This window comes from Myotis lucifugus, unplaced genomic scaffold, assembly GCF_000147115.1.
Source record: "Myotis lucifugus unplaced genomic scaffold, Myoluc2.0 scaffold_165, whole genome shotgun sequence".
NCBI lineage: Eukaryota > Metazoa > Chordata > Mammalia > Chiroptera > Vespertilionidae > Myotis > Myotis lucifugus.
In genome coordinates, this window is record NW_005871213.1 from 2558494 (window position 1) to 2568808 (window position 10315).

Here is a 10315-nt window from a genome sequence, read left to right on the forward strand (position 1 = left end):
AACAAAATCCCCAGCTTAAAGCATGAATGAGTATGATGGAATTTCTTCCCAACCAATGGACTTTCAAACCATCAAATACCCAGAACCACCCTGGCCTTTGGCTGTGTGGCTTAGTTGGTTGGGGTTCATCCCATGCATCAAAAGGTTGCTGGTTTGATTCTTGGTCAAGACACCTGCCTGTGTTGCAGGCTTGATCCCTGGCAGGGGTTGTGCAGAAGGCAGCTGATGAATGTTTCTCCCTTTCTCTCCCTCTCTCTCTAAAAATCAATAAAAAAAAAACTTTTTAAAAAATCACTAGAACTGAACTAAATTTGCCAAGATGGTTTTGCCTAAGTCAAGGAAGAGATACATTTATTTTCAACAGAGGAGCTGAAATTAAAAGCCAGTATTAAGTTTAAGACAGGTTGGGGGATTCAGCCATTTGAAAAATAACCATATTTTTAAAAAATGACCACTAAAAATAAGTTCACTAAATTTATTTTTTAAATCATAAAACATTTCTTACAAAAGATCATTAAATTGTTCACACTGCTCTGAAGAGATGCCAGGGACATGTGGACTATTGTTACTTTTCCTCCCTGTCCCAACCCCCCAAAATGTTGAAGTGACCACAAAGCAAAGTGTTCACAATAATTACATAGGGGAGATTTTCCTTTTTAATCACCAGCAGTGAACAAATATTAAAATTCACTCATTCTGTTGCTGTTTCAAAATTTCAGTGTTAGTTTTTGCACACACACACACACACACCTGTTTGTAAGGAACGAAAACATTACATCTAGTAAACAGCAAAGATTCCACTACACTTCAAATGCAGAACACCTATGAAGCAGAGGCATGCTGGCTTTTTAAACAGAAGCAAATAAGGTTTGTTGCCTTTTTAAGAGTCACAGATCTTTTAGAGAAACCTATAAAGGCTACCAATCTTCTCCACAAAAGCATTTTATATATATGCATATGTTATGAAAAATAAGTTGACATGTTTTATAAGATCACAAAAACTTTTAATCTGTATATTGTTAATGCCATAAAAATATCAAAATATTATATAATGTTTAAATATAATTCACACACATACACACACACACACACACACACACACACACACACACACACACACCCTCTCCATACTTCATAATAAAGAAAGCCCCCAAAACCCAAGGTGAAAGAAAAGCATTTAGCCAAAGAAATAAATAAAAGATTGATAGTTGTCATGAAATTTTAAAGTCCAATATCTTCTTTTAAGTCCTCATAACATATTTACTATAAATAGGGATGAAGTTGTTTAAGTTTGGCTTTTCTTGACAAACCAACTCTGATTGGACGACTGCATGTCTTAAGAGGTAGTACTTTTGAAATTCCATGTGAAAAATTACTACCTAAAAATATAAGACAATAAAAGTATTTAAGGGAAAAAATTACCATAGTTTCTAAGATTAAAAAATTTTGATAACTTTTAATCATACTAGCAACTTTACTGACTCACTGAGTTAAGTGCTTTAAATGAATTAGCTTACTTAATCCTATCTCCATTTTTAAAATGTAGAAACCTCAGCACAAAAGTTAAGTAACTTGGCCAATATAAAATACAAACTAAATAAAATCATCATTCCAGTCAGGCAGTCTGACTTAACAAAAAAACGACATAGATTTTTTTTTTTAAGTATTGATTTTCAAGTGAGAGAAACATTGATTTATTGTTCCACTTATTTATGCATTCATTGGTTGATTCTTGTATGTGCCCTGACTGGGGATGGAACCCACAACCTTGGTGTTTCTTGGTGTATCGGGACAACACTCTAACCAGCTCAGCTACCTGGGCCTATATAGATTTTAAAGTTACACTTGATATAGTGCAGTGATGGTGAACCTATGACACGCGTGTCAGAGGTGACACGCAAACTCATTTTTTTGGTTGATTTTTCTTTGTTAAATGGAATTTAAATATATAAAATAAACATCAAAAATATGTCTTTGTTTTACTATGGTTGCAAATATCAAAAAATTTCTGTATGTGACACGGCACCAGAGTTAAGTTAGGGTTTTTCAAAATGCTGACACACCGAGCTCAAAAGGTTCGCCATCACTGATAGTGGCTCTAAACACCATGTCACTTTTTCTTATTAGAAGCTAAATAACTAAACTATACTATTAATGATTATGTTTGATTTCTAATAGAGATTATTATCAATAATAGAATGTAAATGTCATTTTTAAAACAGCTCAAAACATTTCATGAAGATATATATATGTTATTAAATCAGTTAACCAGACAAACAGAATCAACTACCCTTGATATTAAAATACAATACCTCTAAATTTCAGGTGCTTTATTTTTAAAAATAAACAGTAGGATACATATTTAAAGCTAAAAATGTATCTATCAAGCTTTCATCATGCTTTAATGAATTAGTATGATCTTAATATAAAAGCACATTATACTAAAAATAGTGTAATCAACATAACTTCAAATCTGACAAAAGGTAAACAACATAATTTCTACTAAGTTTAACCAAACAGAATGTGTGTGTACCTATGTAAACAATAATGAAATAAAATGCAAATTTTAACTATATGTAAAAAGGGAGGAAACAACATAATATAGCTAGTTACTCATAAAAAATTAAAAAAATATATTGCTAACTTATTTTTTAAACAAAAAGGGATTGTTCAAATAAACCAAAATTGATGGATCATATCTGATACACTAGATTTGGTTATAAATTAAGTAATGTCAGCAATTTATGCTAAGTGTACTTCTACATTATGAGATTTTTATTTCAGAACAAAACTATGATTCATCTATTTGATTACTTTTTCAAAGTATAGTGGGGCCTTGACTTACGAGTTTAATTCGTTCCGAGACCTCGCTCGTTAAGGAGCTCGTTAACTCAAATTACTCTATCAACTCAATGCAAAAAAATCGGCCGAGAGACAGCTGGTATCTCAAAAAACTAGTTAGTCGGGACTCTAAGTCAAGGCCCCACTGTATAGCTTTCCCCTTTCATATTCTAATATGACAGATACTTCTGATAATTTTGCAATGGGTGGGAAATCACTAAACCAATTTGTATCAACAGTAGGCCTTTTGCAAAGCATATGCCCTTAAACAGTGATTAAGTTGTGGTTGCAAGGATGTGCTTTTTTTGTAACCTTGGACTTCCTACCTTTTTATTAAGTAAATTATGACCCTTTTTATTATTGCTATATACTGGATTAATGTATTGTGTTGTATCATTTAACAATTCTAAATATTCAAACGTACTACCAGAAATGGTTCATTTTAAAAATTAGTATTTAGAAAATTTATGAAATTTATTAGTCATCTTTTAAAAATAATACTAACTCAATTGTTTTCTAAATCCTTGCAACTCAAAGTATAGTCCACAGACTACCAGCATCTGGGCGCTTGTTAAAAATCAGAATCATAATGCCTACCCCACAACAGAACCATAATCATTTAGAAAGATACCCAGGTCATCTATATATATAAAAGGCTAATATACAAAGTGTCCCCTCAGGGACCAGGAGTTCGGGAGACTGGGAGTTCAATCACGCACTATGACACGCGCTGACTACCAGGGGGCAGCGCGGAACAAAGGAAGGCCCCAGCCAGCCCTGATCACCGGCTAGGCCTAGGGACCCTACCCATGCACGAATTTCATGCACCAGGCCTCTAGTTTGTATAGAATTTAAAATTAGGGGAGAATGGATGCTGAATGATATTTAAAGCACCTGGCACACTGGCTGGCTGGCATATAACACATGCTCAAAATAATCCCAAAATACTTGCCTTCTCCACAGATAGAGAAGAAAGACACAAAGAGTTTACAGGATGTTACTGGAGACTTAAGTGGCAGAAATTTTAATTGGAGGCATCATGATGACAAGTGAGTAAGTATCAAAAACATTTCAGCACAATCAGGAGTTTCCTAATGCCTTTAAAACCACTCTGTATAAACAGGTCTTATCCCCACTTCCCAGTGTCTCTCAACTATTTCTGTACACTATCGATTTTTAACAAGTCTCAGGAAGATTATCCCACTTGGGGATAATCTTTGTAAGTAAATCCAAGACAACTATCCTAACACAATATTAAATAATTGTGGCTGACCTCACACATATTTTATAATAATGAGGCACTTTTTCTTGTAAAGACACAGTACAGTAGTATAGGTTCAAATATTTTCAACAAATGTAACATTTCTTTTTTTAATTTGTGCACATAATTTAATCTTTCATTTCATCCATTTCATTATCACAATTATAATGATGAAGAGTATGGGTGCATGTTCCCTAATCTTCCTCCATTCTATCTCAAAATTAACCCAAGTTCTTCCTTTCTTTCTGTCCTAGAAGAAACAACGCCTATCCTTTCCAGGCTAATTCTGCCCCTGCTTTTAGTTCATAGAGTATTGCTACCTCAGTTATTCTCTTTATTCATGGGAGAAGAAACTACCTGTGGGCTTTTTATCTTCCAGGACTTGGATTAATTTTTAAGATTATTTTATTGCAAGCTTAGAAAAAGGAAAAGATGCATTATGGAAGTGACTAAATAAAGGTTCCACGAGCAGCACCCTACTGATGAGAAGCCAGGAAAATGTTTTGAGAAATGATGAATTACTGAAGATGTTTTGGTAAATATATTTCACCTACATCATTACTCTTTCTAGCTCTGGTCTTGGGTAATACCAGCAGTTTCTGACCAAATAAAGTTTTAGTCATTTAGAAAACAATTACCCAATGTAAATTCTACCCCTGTGTCTCATTCCACTGGTACTATTATAAGTTAGACTAGACGTTAGACTTGCTGTGTTTTATTCTGATATTGTAAACCTTTTAGGCAAATGATGAGGCTAGTTTAACTTTTCATTAGTTTTGTTTAATAGTAATCAAATTTAAATTCCATAGTCATAAATCATGTTCATATATATAAATGATACTAAATTTTTAATTACTAAATAAAATGTCTACATAAAGACCCTCATAATAAATAAAGAATAGAGAACATTGATGATAATTATATAACTGTGAGCAACATCTCATCAGTGGAAATTCAACTTAGTTAAATGCCTTTTTTTGTTTTTCCAATTAATGTTACATATATTAGATTGTATATTAGACATGTATTACATCTATCTTATTATGTAGTTATTTCAATGCATCCCGGCAAATAATTAAACAGCTTTGAAGAGCACATTTCCCAATAATATTCTAAAGCTAATATTCTAAAATGGTATTTTAATCTTTAGCCAATTTTTAACTATTAGAATTTTCTCCAGTACATTATTACTATTTACAAAGGTAAATCTTTATATTTATTTTTCTAACAACTTAAATATATTTTCCTTATACTGAAAAATACAATAATGCAATAATTATCTTAGAAGGTATTCTAGAAAATAACCAAAAATCTTACCTCCTTTCACTATATAATTAATTTTTTCTTCCTTAAAGTCATCAGAGGAAAAAGCAGGTCTTTTGGGTGAGGGTTTCTCACAATCTGAAAATAAAGATCAATATATTACTGTAAAAAGTAAGTTTTATATAAAATGTTAATTCTAAACAAGTTACTTTTTCAAAAATATTCTTCCCATTGTATCCTAATATTTAGATAAATGCTTCAAAGCTCCTTGAAAAATTTTTATCACTTGTTATCTTCAAGTTCAACATATTTAATGTTGGAACAGTTCTTTATAGAAAATAATGTGCATCAATAAACATTGCTTATACTTTATCTCCCTTTTTCCAAAATTAGATATTTGGCCAACACAGGGGGGAGGGGGGAAAGCTGCAAATTTTTTTCTATCATAAGAAAAAACATTTTAAAAACTAATTTTATACCTTCCTCAGAAGTCGAATAGAGTACTTCTTCCTCTGATGTTCTTAAACAGGAATGTACATTAGGAACTTCCTGTTCTCTGTTTCTGGGTACTGTTTCCCAGTTAAATAAACTTTGGTGTCTTTTATGCATATTAGGACCCGCTTTAGCATCACAGAGCAAAGAAGATTCACAGATCTTGTTGACTGTACCTATTTTCAAATCTTTTTTTATCTTTGTTTTTACCGCCTCCACAGCATTATTTTCTCTAAAGTAATTTTCTTGCCCATTGTTTGTTTCCACCGTGCTTAGAATTTCATTTTCCTTACTGATTTTGTGAAACATACGAAGTTCTTCAAGAACTAAATCAAATTCACTTTTCATCTCAAAATCTTTGGCTATTGTCATAACTTCTGTTGGTAAACACTTGGCAGTTAAATCCTGAAAACATTCATTGTTCCCTACACTCAGATCAGCTTCAAATTGATGTTTAACACATTCTATAGAGTCATTCTTTGGATAAAAATGCTTTAAATTAGCTAACTCAGTTTCTTGCAAAATACTCTCATATTCCTTTTTGTCAGCTAGATTATGTTGATTAACATATTTAGTCTCCTCCACGTTTAGTTTCCTAGTCATTAAGGAAACTGGTTGCTCAGAAAAAATGCCATCCATTGAATAAAAGCTATTTTTCTCTTCCTTGTCAATCTTAATATCTTTATGAACTTGGTGACAGTGTGTTAAACTTTGGGCTATGACATTTTCTTCCTCCATTAAAATTAACTCATGTCTTTTTGCTTCAATTTCACTTTTTAGCAAGCTCCCAAAATTTTGAACTTGAGTTACAATCATGGGATTGGTTTGTTCAGTACGTTTTGTGCAGTGGCTTGCTGGTATGGCTTGTTGCCTAACACTGAAGATATCTTCAGCAATGCACTTACAATTAAAGCTACTAATCTTACTATGCTCCTGTTTTCTTTCAGTAGCTACATTTTCATTGTACATATTTATTTCATAAAAGTTTTCATTAATATGTTCATAGTTGTTCTGTATGAATTGAGGAAGAGAATTAACATGTATTTTCACAGTGGTTGTACCACACTGAGCCCAATTTTTCACATTCATTACTAGTTCAGGACAAGTCTTACTCTTGTAACTAATTTCATCCCTGACATCAAAGTCCATTAAAATGATATTTTTAGTTGTCATACTAAAGGAATCGATGGGTTTTTTCTTAAACTCTTCGAAAACTTGTTCAGTTTTAAATAGCTTTTTCTCCTCTAACATAGGTTTCATATTATCTCCTAATGGTATTGAAACAGTTAAAGTCCTTCCTAGATATACAATCTGATTTTCCACCATATTTCTTGGATAATTCAAACACATTATCCATTTGAAAATGCACCCCTCTTCTAATTTAGAATCACTTTCAGTTCCAGTTAAAGAGTCAAAGTTATTGAGCAAAGAAGCTATGTTGGTTTTCAATATGATATGTAGAGATTTTGAAACACCGGTTTGTAAATATATGCTTAAAATGTTATTCCTTCTATTGACATTTATATTCCTAATTATTAGATTATGAACATCAGTTTGCTTTAGACACTTCAAAATTTCATGCCAGGCTAAAATACTATTATCTGCTTCTTTTGCTGAAATGCTTTTATGGAAGTAAAACCTTTCTGTAATGAAATTCACCAAAATACTGCTTAAATCACAGTCTTTTTGTGAAGTATAATATTGCAATGGCAACTGTAGCCTATTATCGCTTTCTCCTTTACCACTGAACCAAAAAAAATTTATTAAAGCTTTTTGGCTACCCAGTGTCCCTATCATGAGAAGCTGTGGTTGTTCTTCATGTGTATGCATGGCTTTTACATTATAACAATCTTCTTTGCTTAAAAGAGTTGTATCCGATAATTGTAGCAAATTCCATTTTTCCCCAGTTTTCTTCATATTTTCACATTTAGTTTGGTAACTATGCATAACCCAGCTGTTTTCCCTATTTTTTCTCAAAATATGTCTAATGCTATAGCTCTCGCTCTGACGTTTTCCTAACCGGGGGGCTATGTGACAGTCCAGGCTTGCTTCTGCTTCCTTCCAAGCTGCAGTGTGCAGTGTTAGAGTGAAATTCGCACCAGGATCCCTTACATCAGACTGGACGCCCCTGTGGTGACCGCACCGTGAGCTTATGGCGTCCTCTCCCCTCACGCAGACCCTGTGCTCGCTGGCTGAGCGGGCGCCGCTGTCACCACGTTCCGGAAACAGGGCTTCTGCGTCCACCATTTTTGTGTCGTCCAGGAACTTACGCCTCTTAACAGTCGGTCTATTTTGGGGCCAGTGGATGTTTGTGAAACCGGTAACATAGGTCTCGTTTTTGACGCCCTTTTTCTTCGCTCTTTGCTTTGAAGGGGACAGCGTGCTCTTTAAGTCCCTTGGACCCTCGGGGAGAGGCCCTGCGTTGCTCTCTCTGCAAACCCTGGGCTCGGCGGTGCTCGGGCCAGGCTGGTTCTGAGATCTGGGAGTTTTCAGCATGGACGCCGACATGTTATTTTCCTTTTTATTGGACTGTGCGACGCTGCCAGCTTGGCGTCTGTTCTCCACTTCATGAGATGCGGGTTTCGGTTCCTCGTCAAAGGTAAGGCCCCGCCACAGATTTCCTGTCAGTTTCCTGTCACTACTGTCTTCCTGCCCGTTGCCGCCCCCTGGGACTACATATCGTTTTCCAGCCTCGTTTGCCAGGCCTTGTATGTGGCACAGGGACATGTGGGGCCGAAGCTGCCCCCCCTCAGCGTGGGATCCGCCACCGCGGGGCACACTCACAGCCGCCCCGGCACACAGTCCTGCCTCAGAGAACCTTCTGGAAGCCCTCGAACCAGAATGCAAACTTCGTGAGGGGGGAGACTGCAAGCCAGCATTCATCTCGCAGGGGCTATTTTGGCATCCCCCATGTCCCGTCTGCTTCCCGCCGGAGGTGGCGAAAATCACGTCAGGGGAAAGGAGCAGCGCCCTCAAGGGTCTGGGCGACAGCGCCCATTCTTTCTCCTCCTCCGACAGGCGAGGCACCAGAGGCAGCCTCCACCCCGCCTCCGAGGCCCCGCCGGGCTCCCCGAGGCGGAGCCGCTTACTACTGGGGGGGTGGGAATCAGGGTCTGGAGGAGGCGGGGGACCGGCCGGCTCCCTGAGCTCCTCAGCCTGCGGCGTGAGGCGCGTGAGCGACATGACAGAGAACAGAGGGAATCTGTCCTAGTTTCCCGCCAAGCTCCAGTCTATCAGCCCAAGCGGAGGCTCCGCCCCATCCCGGGCCCGCCCCGGCCACGCCCCCGACACGCCCCTTGAGGCCTGCACTCAGTGTCATCTTTACGGAAAGCCCCGCCCCAAACACGCCCCTCCAACGCCCCAGCTTACCCGCCCCGCCCCCTCTAAGTGACGCTCCGCCTAGACCACGCCCCCCGGACGCTCTCCTCCACCCCAAACCCGAGAGCTCCCAGTGTCGCTCCCTCACACCGAGAGCCGCCCTGGCCGTTATGCAGTCTATTTTTAGCGCCTCTTGCTCCAGCCAGGACCGTAGCTGCTCTAAATAGTTTCTTTCCTCTGTCAGAATCTGCATTATTTTTCTAATTTGTGAACAGAGACGGCTTGACATTTCAGCTTCTCCAATTCCATGTTTTCCTCGGGGAGGCTTCCCCGCGGCAGCTCCCGAGCGAGCGAGCACCTTTCCAGTCACACCCTGCAGCTGTGCCAGCGCCGGGCCAAGTCTCTCTGCGCCCGGAAAAGCCGCCTTAAATGCTGCTTATCGCCGGTGGCGCTTGACATCGAATGTCCACTTCACTAGGAAAGTGTGTTAAACAGTATTTCAGGGCAAAGTGTGTGAAAATTATTACCCAGAACATGCCTGGTCTTCACTTTCAGGCTGTAGGAACAGTTTTCCCACCTGCCGTGAGGCTCCTTCCCCCAAGATTGCGGGTCAGGTCACCTAAAGAAACAAATTCCATGCTTCAGCTACGCCACTTCTTGTGAGCAGAAGTAATAGAGCTCTGGCTCATAAGTTTCATAAAGGTTATTTTTCTTTTCCTTCAATAATTTCCTAAAATACTTTATTATTTCCAGTTCATGGCTGAGTTTTGTCAATTCCGTGGCCACAGTGTGATTTTCAAAATGTGTGTTGTTATTATCACACAGGTGTTTATTAAGGAACATGTCATTACTGTTCAGCAGTCAAAAACCTCAGTCCCCTGGATGGCTGTTTCGGAGTCGGGAGGTCTCAGGGGCCCCGGTAAAACAGGAATAAGAATTACAATGATGTGAACAGGAACCCCCATTTCAGGAGGGGGGGGGCGGGGTGCGTGCAGGATGGAGCTGACACTGCGCCGGGCAATGCAGCCTCACCGCCTCCCGGCTGATAAATGCTCTAAGCACCTCACGGGGCCGACTCTGGGCGTTCCGTATGACGTCAGCTTTTACATTCCTCCCAAGAAACGTTTGCTCGCGTGTGTA

At 38.2% G+C, this 10315-nt stretch overlaps 1 protein-coding gene across 1 annotated transcript; it reads right to left on the reverse strand.

The window, feature by feature from the left end:
* Positions 1 to 1263: 1263 nt before the first annotated feature.
* On the reverse strand, positions 1264 to 9040 carry RAD51AP2 (RAD51 associated protein 2). Its single transcript, XM_006096017.3, has 3 exons — positions 5845 to 9040; positions 5420 to 5503; positions 1264 to 1379 (listed from the first exon to the last, which is right to left on the reverse strand). Exons 1-3 carry the CDS (start codon positions 9038 to 9040, stop codon positions 1264 to 1266), a joined length of 3396 nt encoding a protein of 1131 aa, XP_006096079.2.
* Between the last annotated feature and the right edge of the window lie 1275 nt (positions 9041 to 10315).